Source organism: Meriones unguiculatus, chromosome 10 (assembly GCF_030254825.1).
Source record: "Meriones unguiculatus strain TT.TT164.6M chromosome 10, Bangor_MerUng_6.1, whole genome shotgun sequence".
NCBI lineage: Eukaryota > Metazoa > Chordata > Mammalia > Rodentia > Muridae > Meriones > Meriones unguiculatus.
In genome coordinates this window covers 21,659,071-21,673,086 of record NC_083358.1, presented here as the reverse complement: position 1 = coordinate 21,673,086, position 14,016 = coordinate 21,659,071, and the positions used below count along the sequence as shown (strand labels likewise).

At 37.5% G+C, this 14,016-nt stretch overlaps 1 protein-coding gene across 2 annotated transcripts in view; it reads left to right on the top strand.

Annotated features, from left to right (window-relative positions):
* The window catches only part of Nfatc3 (nuclear factor of activated T cells 3), a 72,041-nt gene that overhangs the window by 29,114 nt on the left and 28,911 nt on the right, over positions 1-14,016 (top strand). For both annotated transcript variants that reach the window (XM_060392040.1, XM_060392041.1), the window contains exons 4-6: positions 7,087-7,286; positions 10,415-10,587; positions 12,171-12,311. In XM_060392040.1, the coding sequence (XP_060248023.1) occupies positions 7,087-7,286; positions 10,415-10,587; positions 12,171-12,311 (514 nt within the window). The remainder of the gene's footprint in view (positions 1-7,086; positions 7,287-10,414; positions 10,588-12,170; positions 12,312-14,016) is intronic.

The following is a 14,016-nucleotide window of genomic DNA, read 5'->3' as shown; positions in this document are numbered from 1 at the left end:
TGAACATGGCCACTCCACTACAAAATCATTTCTCTTATTGACAACTAAAATTCAAAATGGCTTTCTAACCCCATCCTTTTCCTAGGGGGTGATATTGTCCATGTTAAGTACTATTCTGGAACTGGACATGGTGGCACAAGCCTTTAATCCCAGCACGCAGGAGGCAGAAGCAGGCAGATCTCCCATCCTGGTGTCCATAGTGTTCTAGGCAAGCCAAGGCTATATAGTGAGACCTTGTTCCAAAACCACAGCGCAAAAAGTACTAATCTGGACCTGGGTCAGCAAACAATAGCCTTTGTGAGCCTGGACGATCCCTATATCTTTCTTTGCACAGTTTGTGAGCTAGGAATGGTTTCAAATTTTTACATGAATGGGGGAAATAGCAAGAGAACACTATTTGAAACATGTTAAATTCAAATTTAGTTGTACAGAAATATGATTATTGTAAGGAGCCAAGGAAGCCAAGTAAGTGCCTCCTTGTTCATCTGTATGTAATAACCCCAACTTTTTGTTCAGCTGTATGCAATATTTCCCCCTCTCTGTTCAACTCGACATTATATATAAACATGCTATTTATAAACATGCTGAGCTTGGGGGATGTGGGTTTCTTTGTGTCTCAGTGTGTGCCTATCTTCCTCATTCTCTCACTGTCAAGTCGGGCCCAAGTTAAGATACAAAGCATATGTGACACTCATCGTTTGACACTGCTCCTCAAGACAGTTTAGCTCATATTGATGTAGCTATAATTACTATATTGGGACTTAAAAAAATAATCACTGCTTACGTGGCAAACAGAATTTTTCAAAGCACAGTATGTATACTATATATTATCTTATTATCAAATTAAATACCAAACCCTATATTTATTATGCAATAATTCTGTGGTTGAGCTAAATGAGTGTATCTCTTAGCCCAGAGGTTCTTTACATGTGGGTTTTGACCCCCAAAACAACATTGGAAAACACAGGCATTGCATTATAATTCATAACAGCAAAATTGCAGTTACGAAGTAGCAACAAAAATAATTTTGTGGTTGGGGTTTACTACAACATGAGGAACTATATTAAAGGGTGGCAGCATTAGGAAGGTTAAGAACCTCTGTCTTAGCTGGTTGATAGTGGTGAATGCCTTCAATTCCAGTACAGGAGGCAGAAACAGGCGTATTTCTGTAAGTTTGAGGCTAGCCTGGTCTACAGAGCAAGTTCCAGGACAGCCAGAGAAACCCTGTTTCGGGAAGAAAAAAACTGTCTTAGCCATATATGGTGGTACTTGCCCATAAACCTAGCACTCAGTTTGGAGATGCAGACAGACCACAAATTCCAAGCCAGACTGAGAAACTTACTGGGTTTCAAATCAGCTTATGCTACAAGACTGTATGAAAGTTTGTCATGGTGATGCATACCCATAAACCTAGCATCAAGAGGCAGAACCAGGAAGAGTCCAGGAGTTCAAAGCCAATTGGTACTTCATAATGAGTTTGATGAGTCTGCACTACCCAAGACCCTGTTGTTTTGTTTGTTTTTCAAGACAGGGTTTCTCTGTAACAGCCCTGACTGTCCTGGACTCGAATTTGTAGACCAGGCTGGCCTCAAACTCAGAGATCTGCCTGCCTCTGCTGGGATTAAAGGCGTGTGCTGCCACCCCTGGCTCCAAGACCCTATTTTAAAACAAAACAAACAAAACCCAGGACTGGACAGGTGGTTTAGCTGTTGAAGAATAACATAACCAAAATCATCTGCTTGCCATCTTAGGATTTGTTGGAATGTCCTGGTCTCTGCTTAGGAGGCCCTAGAGATGCTGCCGTAGTCTCAGTTTACTAACTTTGACACCTTACTGTGGGGAAAAACATGGAGGAAGCTATTTACCTGGGAAGCTGGAAATGGGTTCAGTATCCTTTGAGAATGTAGCTGTGGGTTTCAACTGACAGGAGTGCCAGTATGAGGATGGTCTTCAAACCTACCTTCTGTAGGTTTGTGATGGTTCGAGAGTTACAAGTCTGGTGTTCTTGGGGCATTGTATGTTCAAACCTGAGTTGATATTCAAGTTGAATGTGGACTTGGGCGTTGGGGCATAACAGAAGCCTTGGTCTGGCTTTTCTGCATCTCTGTGAGAACATGACAATATGGTACCGAGGATGAGATATGAAGATGAGAACATCATGATACTCCTGTTGACAGTCAGTTCATCTTCTGAAGCTGATCTACCTTGTCAACCATCAAAAGTACACTTACCAGAAAGAGCTCAGCTGATTCCAGCCTAAATTACTGACCAGATCATGAGTTTATAAATGTAGAGTTCCTTGTTATCCAGGGTTAGGTAATTATTATTTCCATGGTAGGCAAGATGCTGGAATTCAGTGACATCTTGCTCTCAGGCTTCCTGGTAAATAGTGGGTACCTTACAGTTACTGATTTCTTTTTCCTCTTATTGAAGCTGTATTTCTTCTTAGATGTGTTCTATGGTAACTATATAGATACAGATTTACATGATTTCTGTTTAAATTCTGTTAAAACTCCACCACACACCACAGAAGGAAACAGATGTCTACAGCTTGATTGCTAAGCTGGAGACACATTAGCAAACTAGAATGTCTTGTGGAGATTGGACTCAACAGTGTGTAGGAATCTGTGATTCACATTTGAAACTTCCCTGGTTGCAGCCCCTTGAGTGCACTCAAGCTCTCTTTTTGGGGTGTCAGGAATTTATTAGAAAAGTTACTAGTGCCATAGACAGCCAGAAGCAACAGCATGACAGGGTCTTTGAAAAGTTAGCTTGCCACCACCACCACAAGGCACTGGATTCCCTCTCCTTGAGTTTTAGAAAGAATATCATTAGGAATTATTTTTTTTTCACATCTGTCCTATCACACTCTTCTACTTACTAAAGCAGATTCAGGCTTTATTTGCTAGTGATGACATCTTTTGGGGGTACTGAAACTTAGAATTTCTGACTTGTTTATTATGCTACATGTAGTCAATTACAATATCTCTTTAGGATTTCCTAGATAAAATTTACTTTATTTGTTACTTCTCATAGTTTCTCTTATTTTTCTGCTTTCATTGTAATTTAAAATTTTAGAACCTTAATTTTGGTATTTTCAGATTTTTAGCTGGTTTCTATGATTCTATTCATTCTCTTGCCCTTTTTTTTTTTTATTAAGCCTTAAGTGATTTTTTTCATGAGCTTGCCATATTTTATATTTTAAAGAATAAATTTATACCTTTCACAAACTTTATTTAATTCCTTAAAATTTAAAACTTGTTAGCTAGACATGGTGGTGCACACCATTAATTCCAGCAGTTGGGAGGCAGAGACAGGCAGATCTCTGAGTTTGAGGCCAGCCTGATCTATAAAGTGAGTTCCAAAGCAGCTAGGGCTATGCAGAGAAATTCTGTTTTGAAAAACTAAAACAAAATTGTTGTGGATAATTTAAAAGTGTGGTCTAATAATATTTATTATTAGCCCTATAATTATTACGGCAGTACTATCTAACCCGTTATTACAGTCAATAAAAAATACTGATACCAACAGAGATAACTGATAGAATTTAGAATAGCCTTATTTCACTTGGGGCATGGCTGATACTACCTCCTAAGCACCTTTACCTGCCAAGCCCTTATTGTCTGTCTAATATTTTCTTTCAGGGCTACCTTCCATCCATAATCTCAAAATACTTGCTAATATTCTTCATCTGGGCTGTTTTCCTCAATCCATGCCTATCGGGCCATGTGCTCCTCTCCATGCTATTCCACTCTGGCTTTTTCTTCCTTCTTTCAGTACCTTTCCTTCCCAAGATCCTCCTTCCCTCCAAGCCCTCTAACTTTGACCACACCTACCCTACTCTACCCTGCCCCTGTGTGTAGGCATTTATTCAGCCAATCAGGAATAATTGAGGAACATTTCTTATCATCACATGGTTACTGGAGATAGTTCAACATTATACAATACCCAAGGCAGGGCAGTAACCAGATCTCAAGGTACTGAAATCAGCATTTGAAAACATAGTTGGTACCTTCCTTCAATACAACATTTAACACATCATTTTTCCCTTTTAAAAAATATTTGCTTATTTATCTATGTGTGTGTGTGTACCTGAGTATATGTGTGTGCATATATATGAAGTGCCCACAGAGGTTAGAGGAGACCATCGGATTCCCTGGAACTGGAGTTAACACTAATATGTGTGCTGGGAATTGAACCTTCAAGAGCAATAAATGCTCTTAACTACTGAGCCACCTGCAGCCCCTTGTTCTTTAATGTCATGTACAATATATTTATGGAATGCTGGTTGAAGTAATAACATTTCAGTAAACAATAACTGCTTCCATAATAGACTCTCAGGAAAAGAAAGTTACAATGATGAATAAGACGGTTTCTGGTCTTTGGAGCTTGTATGGTTCCCAGGGGAGTAGATAATAAAATTTAAAATAGTATTAATAGCAGTCATTGCTATGAAAAATAATAAAGCAGTATGAGATATGGAAATAAGAAGGTAGGCTTCTCTGAGAGTACTGACTTTTGGATACAAAGCTAAATGAACTGAAGGAGGGTGATAGGAAGATCAAAAAGAAGAAAAACCCCAGAGGGATAAAATGCTGAATAGTCCTGAGGTTAAAGTCAGGCATGATGGACACTGCTGTAATCCCAGCACTCAGGAGGCAGAGGCAGGCAGATCTCTGTGAGTTTGAGTCCAGCCTGGTCTCTAGTGTGAATTCCAGGACAGACTAAAAAAAATTAAAATTAAATACATTTTGAAATAGTAATAATAATAAAGTCCTGAGGTTAGGAATGGGTAATGGTTCAAGTAGTAAACCAGCATATATAAAGTGACTGTAGGAAGGAATATAGGACAACATAAGAACAAATCTCATAGGCCTTTTATGTAAACCATCATAAGGATTTGAATTAATTCTGAATATAGAGGGAAGCCATTAGAAAGTTCTCATTTGGGGAAAGAAATTACATAGGAGACTATGAATTTTAAATGATTTTTAAAAGTCATTACATTTAGTGTCTGTGTGTGTGTGTTTAGATATACACATGTGGAGGTCAGAGAACAACTTTTGGAAGTTAGTTCTCTCCTACTGTATGGTTATGGGTATTGAACTCAGGATGTCAGGCTTAGCAGCAAGTGCTTTTACCCGCTGAACTATCTCATTTGCCTTTTTTTTTTTTTTAAGCAGTTAATAAATAGCCAACTGTAACAGCTCAGCCATTGGAGTGGTAGACTAAGAAGATTACAAGTTCAAGGCCATCCTGCCCTACCTAGCAAAAACCCTGTTCTGAAAAGTAAATTTATAAATAAAACATACTGATGGGGACAAAGGTATAAGAAAGACAAGGGGAGGGGCTACAGCTGGGATACTAAGTGAATAAATTGTAATTAATAATAATAATAAAATTAAAAAGGATGAAAGTATCTTTTGATAATAGATGTAAATACACTTAGAATCTGAAAGAACATTAAAAAGATTGCATGTCACATGAGATTTATTCTAGAAATGCATATGGAAATAATGTAATATGTCACAATAATATCAAAGGGAAAAACACTTATGCAGATTGATTTTAAAAATGCATTTGCAGGGGTTGGGGACTAAAGCTCAGTGGTAGAATATATGCTTAATCTGTACAAACTATGGCTTCATTTTCCTGTATCAGAAAAATGTATCCTTGGTTTTTTTTTTCTTTTAAGATTTATTTATTTATTATGTGTACAGTGTTTTGTCTGCATGTATGCCTACAGGCGAGAAGAGGGCACCAGATCTCATTATAGATAGTTATGAGCCACCATGTGGTTACTGGGAATTGAACTCAGGATCTTTAGAAGAGCAGCCAGTGTTCTTAGTCTCTGAGCCATTTCTCCAGCCCCCATGTATCCTTGTTTTTAGTTACATGAATACATGCAGTCTTTTGTCTCTGTGTATGTTTGTGTGTGCACATTTGTTTGGAGAATAGAAGACCACCGTGGTTGTTGTTACTTAGGTGCCATATACCTTGGTTTTAAGACAGATCTGCTTGCCTCTGGTTCTTGAGTGCTGGGATTAAAGGCATGTACTATGATGCTGGCATTTGGAGGCTTCAGAGCAAAAAATTTGAGACAGGGTCTCTCAGTGAATACAGGCTGGTCTTGAATTTATGTAGACCACCAAATGGGCCTTTAGACTCATGATCCACCAGCCTTAGTCTGCTGAGTCCTAGCTTGGCTTTTCAAAATTTTTGATGATTCAGGTGTTTGTCCTTGCAATTTTCCCCACCTTCACATTCCTTTGTAACTTGTTTCAATGTTTAAATCTCTCTACTTTAAAAGCATGGGAGCTTAGTGGGCATGGTGGCACACACCTTTAATCCCAGCACTCAGGAATGGAAAGCAGTTGGAGCACTATGAGTTCAAGGCCAACCTGGTTTACAAAGCAAGGGCAGAACAGGGGTCATGGGCCAGGGCTTGTTATACATTGAAACCCTGTCTTAGAAAACAGCAAACAAACAAATGGGAACCAGAGTGATGACTTGGCAATTAAGAGAGTGCAAACTGCTCTTTCAGAGGATCTAGGTTTGATTCCCAGCATGCACGTGATGGCTAACAGCTATCTGTAACTCTAGTCCTAGGGAATACAGTGCCATCTTGTTCTCTGAAGGCACCAGGCATACAAGTGGTGCACAGGCATACATGCAGGCAAAACCCTCACGTACTTAGAAGAAAAATATTTTTAAAAAGAAAAAAAATGGAGGGCTTTTTATGGGTTACTTTTTTTTACTGACAGTATATTTATTGATCACGTCATGCACCCTGATCATGCTTGCTTCCCAGTCCTCCCATGTCTGATCACCCTCACTTTTGGCCTCATTCCTCCTTTCCCCCCAAAAGAAAGAAAGAAAAAAGAAGTCCGTTTTGTGTTGTTAATATAGTCAGTCACTGGAACGTGGTCAAACTCTCATGGGTTACTTTTTATTGTTTTTTTTTTTTTTTGTAATAATACTTTTATATACAATAGTATGTGGTGCAAATATAGTAGACTTGTAAGCTTATTTTTAAATGCATGGATAATAAAAGTGTACTTTTTTGTATTTCCTCTTCTCATTTAGCTCCTGGGCTATAGTGAAAAGCCAATAAATCTGCAGATGTTTATTGGAACAGCTGATGATCGGTATTTACGACCTCATGCATTTTACCAGGTGCATCGAATTACTGGAAAGACAGTTGCAACTGCAAGTCAAGAGATAATAATTGCCAGCACAAAAGTTCTGGAAATTCCACTTCTACCTGAAAATAATATGTCAGCCAGGTATCTTTAGGGTTTGGGATTCTTTTTCTTTTCCTTTTTTTTTTTTTGGAGACAGGGTCTCATTGTGTATCTCTGGCTGTGCTGGAGCTTTGTAGATGAGGTTGGCCTGACTCACAGGTCCACCTGCCTCTGCCTTCAGTCAGGTATCTTAAAACCTTTCTTAAAATGAGCTTGCTCATGGCTGGAGAGCTTGCTCAGTGGTTAAGGGCACTGTCTGCCCTTCCAGAGGTCCTATGTTCAGTTCCCAGCAACCACATGACAGCTCACAACCATCTATAATGTGGTCTGATGTCCTCTTCTGGTGTCCATATATATATGCAGATAGAGCACTCATATACATAAAATAAATAAATAAATATTTTTTTAAAAAAAGATTTAAAAAAATCCCATATTCTTCTGGAGGACTAGAGTACTAGAGTTTAGTTCTCGGCCCCCACATCAGGGAGCCAGCAACTGCTTATAATTTCAGCTCCCAGTAATCTGATGCCCATAACCATCACAGGTACTTACACTCGTGTGCATGAACACATTCACACATACAATTAAGAATAAAACTTTGGCTGGAGAGATGGCTCAGAGGTGAAGAGCACCGTATGCCCTTCCAAAGGACCCAGGTTCAATTCCGAGCCCCCATATGGCAGCTCACAACTGTCTGAAATGCTGATTCCAAGGGATCTGACACCTTCACACTAATGCACATAAAATAAAAAATTAAATTAATTATTTAAAAAATAATTACTTTTGAAAAATGTAAATTAAAGAAAAAAAATCAGTTTTCTTTTTTTGAAACAATTCTCAGAAAAATACATGGTTTGTTTGATTTTGGTTTTAGTTAAGTATAAAATACTCATTGTTTAAATTTAACTGATTAACATAAGTAATTCTGACAATTTTGTTTAGGAGAGCAGTAGGTTTCATATTTCCAGAAAGAAAGCTGGTGGCTTTTGCCTGTAATCCCAGAGTTTGGGAGATAGAGGCAGGAACAACAGGAGTTGAGGGTAATCCTCAACCATGTGGTGAGTTAGAGGACAGCTTGAGCTATGTAAGACCCTATCTCAAAACTGGGAACAGTGGCCAGTCATGGTGGCTCATGCCTTTAAAGTAGTCTCAGCACTCCAGAGGCAGAGGCAGATGGATTTCTTTGAGGCTAACCTAGACTACATTTTTAGTTCCAGGCCAGCCAAGGCTACATAGTGAGATCCTGCCTCAAAAACAAACACATGACCTAGGAACAAACAACAACAACAAAAGTACAGAACAAGATAGTTTACATATATGATGCCAGTGCTTTTTTTTTCTTCCCTACTTGTAACTTCATCCTGTCTTAAAAATAGGGTGAATGTTAATTTGTCAATGTTACACCCTGATTAAATATAAAGGTTAATTTGTTAGTATTATATCTGTAATCCTAGCACTTAGAAGTCTAAGTCAGGACAACTTCTGAGTTTGAGGTCATTTGGGCCACAAAGTGAGACTGTATTGTTGTTGATTATTAATATTTATTATGGATTTATCTTTTAGTTAAACTGCTTATTCTTAAACCAGCTGTATACCCAAATCACCACACAGAGCCTAGGATTTATTTAATTAACCTAGACCACAGTGCTGGGCAATAGTTTCTCCATCCTAAACCTCCAAGCCAGCATAATTTCCTCCCCTTCAGATTTCCCACATTATACTTGCTTTTAGTCATATCTTAGGTCCGGTTCATCTCTCCTGGTAATTCTAAGTCCTCTCCTCCTGATCTCTCATCTCCGACTCTACCCACTCACTTCATCCTCCTCCTCTCCAAACCAGATGTCCCACCCTATTCTCTTCATTGCTCAGCATTGGCTGGTTGTTTTATTGAAAATACAAAGAACAAATGGTGGCATGTTTAGACAAACTTGACACAGGTGATGTGTAGAATAAACATCACAATGCAATGTCCAGATGGAAACCAGATAGTCGGGTAGGCATTTGAATGAACAAGGATAAATTGTGTACATTCCACAAGAACATTATACCAACACCCTATCTCAAAAAACAAAACGAGGTCATTTCAAATAAAATTTAGTATGTATTTTCATTGCTAAATATGAGTGGTTTTGGAGGTTTATATGTTTTGTTTTTGTGTTTTGCATTTCTTAGTTTTAAAGATCATACATAAATTTTTGTTTTTTAAATCAGAATCATACATATATTTTTGATTCTTTAGTCTTTTAAATCACTTAAGTTTAAAACATTTTTTTGAGATTTATTTTTATTATGAGTATGGATGTGTACCCATGCATCGTGTGCGTGCCTGTTGCCAAAGGACATAAAAAATGGCGCTCAGATCCCTGTAGCTAGAGTTATAGGTGGTTGTGAGCTGCCAGGTGTTTGTTGGGGATTGAACATGGGTGCTTTGGAAGAGCAGTCAGTACTCGTAACTGCTCAGACATCTCTCCAGCCCAATTTCTTTATTTTATTTATTTAAAAAATTCTTTTTAAGATTTATCTTCTATATGCATAAATGTTTTGCTCAAATGAATCTATTTACTTTTATTTTCTATATGTGTATATTTTCTTCTATGTGTATATGTATGTGCTGAGTGTATGTATGTGTACCATGTACATGTAGTGCCCGAGGAAATCAGAAGACAGTGTCAGATCCCCTGGAACTAGCATTACAAATCATTGTGAACTGCCTGGTTCAGGTACTAGGAACCAAACTTGTGTCCTCTGCATGAACAGTACATCCTCATAAGCACTGAGCTGTCTTTACAGCCCCTTATTTTTGTTTGTAGGCCTAGGTGGCCTTTGAATTAAGGCAATCCTCAATGCTTCTGTCTTCCAAGTATTGAGATTATTGGAATGTGCTATCACAGCTACCTCAAATATTTGTTATTGATCTGATTTGGGGTACAGAGATCTTTTTGGAAATTTTTTGTTGTTTGGTTTTGAGTCTCTTATAGCCCATTTTGGTCTTGAACTCACTATGTAGCTGAGGCTGACTTAGAACTCCTGATCCTCCTTCCTCTCTACCTCTCAAGTGCTAGGATTACATGTATACATCACCTGCAAATTGGCAGTGAGTATCTATGCCATTGAGTTGTTTAGAACCAGTTTCTGAATAATGGAATTTAAAATGTATCTTTTTTTCCTAGTATTGACTGTGCAGGTATTTTGAAACTCCGCAATTCAGATATAGAACTTCGAAAAGGAGAAACTGATATTGGCAGAAAGAATACTAGAGTACGACTTGTATTTCGTGTGCACATCCCACAGCCCAGCGGAAAAGTCCTTTCTCTACAGATAGCATCTATTCCTGTTGAGTGCTGTAAGTGAGCCTGCAATATGTTTTAAGATTTTGATGTAAGTTTTGTATGTTTTGATTAAAATGGGATAGTTATTAAAATACAGACTGAGATTTTTAAAAATAATTTATTTTTACTTTTATGTGCTTTTTTTTTTTTTTTTTTTTTTTTTTTTTTTTTTTTGCCTGTATGTATGTCTGTGTAAGCATGACAGATCTTGGAGTTACAGACAGTTGTAAATTGCCATGTGGGTGCTGGGACTTGAACCCAGGTCCTCTGGAAGAGAGGTCAGTGCTCTTAACTACTGAGCCATCCCTCCAGCCCCCATACTGAGATATTGAGTCTGAGGTGCTGGTTAGCTTTTTGGACATAAAAATAAGCTAACAAGGTGAGAAGAGTGCTAATTTTAGGTTACAAAATATCTTCTTACTGTAGTTTGACTGTAGTTTGATTCTAGGTAGCTGTGTGACTATAGAGAAAATCTTTTCCTCTTCTGCCTCCCTCTCTCCTTGTCTCCAATATACATTTCTTTTATCTCCTGCCTTAAGCCTATGTGTTGGGATCGAGTATAGGTTTGTGCCACCTTTTCTAGCTATAAATGAGAACATCTGACAGTCCTGTCGTAAGCTATGATCTTGATGCTTTTAGTTGTCACTTTATTTATCTTTGTTTTACTCAAATGTAGCCTTCATATAATAGAATTCTGTTTTGCAAGCTTATCCCTCAGCTAAATAAGAATTAAGGGTTTTGATTGCTTGGTTGGTTGGAGACAAGGTCCCACAGCATAATGCTGCCTGGCCTAGAATTCTCTTTGTAGATAAGCTGGCCTTGAATTCACAGACACCCACTTGCTTCTGCACTTGGGAGGCAGAGGCAGGTGGATCTCTGAGTTTAAGGACAGCATAGTCAGCAAAGTGAGTTCCAGGAAAGCCAGGGCAATACAGAGAAACGCTTTCTTGAAAAACCAAAAAAAGAAAAAAAGAAAATCAGATTATGTTCCTCAAACATAGAAGGTAGAAAAATGTTGTCATTTTAGAAAGCACAGCTGATTTTAGAAGTTAAACAGTAAAATGTGTTTTGTTATACTTTAGTTATTTAAAAAGATTGTCTGCCATGGAATCCTAATGATGATGATCTGAGTATTCTCTTGAAAAAAGGATTGCTTGTTCTGTAGTAGTTCTTTATATGCTTGTCTTCTCTTAATTGCTCATAGTTTAATTACATATTTTTGGACTTGATTTTTGTAATTAGATTTGTAAATTTTAAGTTCTGTAGATGATGTATGCTCAAGAGTTAAATTAAAAATAAAATATTAGGTAATATGGGAGCCAATACATTAGTTAAAAACATTTTCTCTCTATTTATCAGGGTTTTTTGTTTTTGTTTTTGTTTTTTTGGCAGTTGTAGTCTAAAATAATTTCATACCAATTTAATGTAACTTGTTTCTAAACATCTTATCTCTTTTAATAAGAATTATTACTGTTGTCTTGATTTTTTTAAAAGCCTAAATGAATTAATCCCAATGTTTATTTGATAGTTTGAGCTTATCTTGTATGTGTGAAATATTTTAAAATAGTATTTTATTTTTCTTAACTCTTAAAAACAGCTCAGCGATCTGCTCAAGAGCTCCCTCATATTGAGAAGTACAGTATCAACAGTTGCTCTGTCAATGGAGGCCAGGAAATGATTGTGACGGGATCTAATTTTCTTCCAGAATCTAAAATAATTTTCCTTGAAAAAGGACAAGGTAAATAATATAAAATACAAATTTACTTCAGTGTATGTGATAAAAGAAGGAAATAGATTATGTAGATATTTTAGGCATGTTAGTTTTCCTAATAGTTTTCCTAAAGCTATAGTCATCATCTAAGCCCTGGGTTTTATTGGAAACTTACAGTTATTAAATTTACATATAAATGTTAAATTCTCTTAAATGGCATATTAAAAATTATTCATTGAGTATTTCTTCTTGTAGTATTTGCTACTTTGTGTTTTTTATTTTTCCTACCCTTTTAATTCCCTAATGCTAGATAGGAGAGAAAAGTTTAGAAAGGAAAAGGGGGGGGGTGACGCGTTATCATTAGATTACCTCTTGCTGATTAGGGTCATTGAGCTCCTTGGGGCAGGGTTGCTCTTTGCCATCAGAATATCTAATTTCTTCTTGTTTCTTCATTGCACATGACTAATTAACAAACTGCATCAAACTACCAACCAGCAGCCCACCGATGGGGGGCTCTAGAATTTATATAGCCTCTGAAAAGTCCCCAGAATTCCACAATCACACAGTCGCAGAAACATCTGCAGCTGGCAAAATCACACCTCTGCTAGAGCATGAGACTAATCATAGTCAGCTGTTTCGAAGCAGCCTCATATCCCTATACCTGGGATTAATACAAAAATATATTCCCATAATACGCGTGTGGTTTTTGAAGAAACAAAAATTTTCACTACATTTACTCCTTGATACACACTCAGGAAACCTGGAAACATATGTCCACACAAAAGCTGAGATACAAATGTTTATGGCAGCATTGTCGATAGTAGCTCCAAAATGGAAAGAACTAAATCCTTACCAACTGAAGAGCAGAGAAAAACAATGTGCTGTATTCACACTGCTCTAATTTCATCTCTGTTGCTTTGATAAAATACCCAGACATTCAGGTGACAGAGGAGTTTTTGGTTTATAATTCCAGGTTCTGACTTCTTGTGGGAAGTAAAGGCAGGAACTTGAAGCAGCTAGTCACACCGACATTTCAAGATAATGCTCCATAATCATGCCTGCAGGCCGACCTGATCTAGAAAGTCCCTCACTGAGACTCTTGCCAGGTGATTCCAGGTTGTGTCAGGTTGACAATTAAAATCCTCATACATCAGTAGACTATTATTTAGCCATAAAAAAGGAAGTACAACTGATGTGTGGCAACATGAATAAGTATTGAAGATATTATCATGAAACACATAGAATAAACAATTCACGGCGGTAGGAAGTTAAGTGTTTGACAGTTGATTGATGTCAGTGGAAGTAAGTAGGGATGATAAAAAATGGTCTGGAATTAGTAGTTGGTTCTGCAACTCTCTGAATATCCTAAGTAAATTGCATACTTTAAAGGGATGAAACTTTAAGGCATAGTTGAAATACTTTTGTTTGTTGTTTCCAAAACAGGGTTTCTCTGTGTAGCCATGGCTGTCCTGGAACAAGCTGGCCTCAAACTTGGAGATCACCTTGCTTCTGCCTCTTAAGTGCTAGAATTAAGGCTTGTGTCACCACCACCAATGACTTGACCTTAAATTCAGTCCTTAAACTCCTGATCCTTCTACCCTCACCTCTCAACTGCTGGCATAGCAGTCATCTGCTCCCACATTGGGTCTCTTGGTTTTCTTTAGTTTTATTTATTTATTTAGTTTTATTTTTCTTTTTATGTTTGTATGTGTGTATATGTTTTGAAGGTATA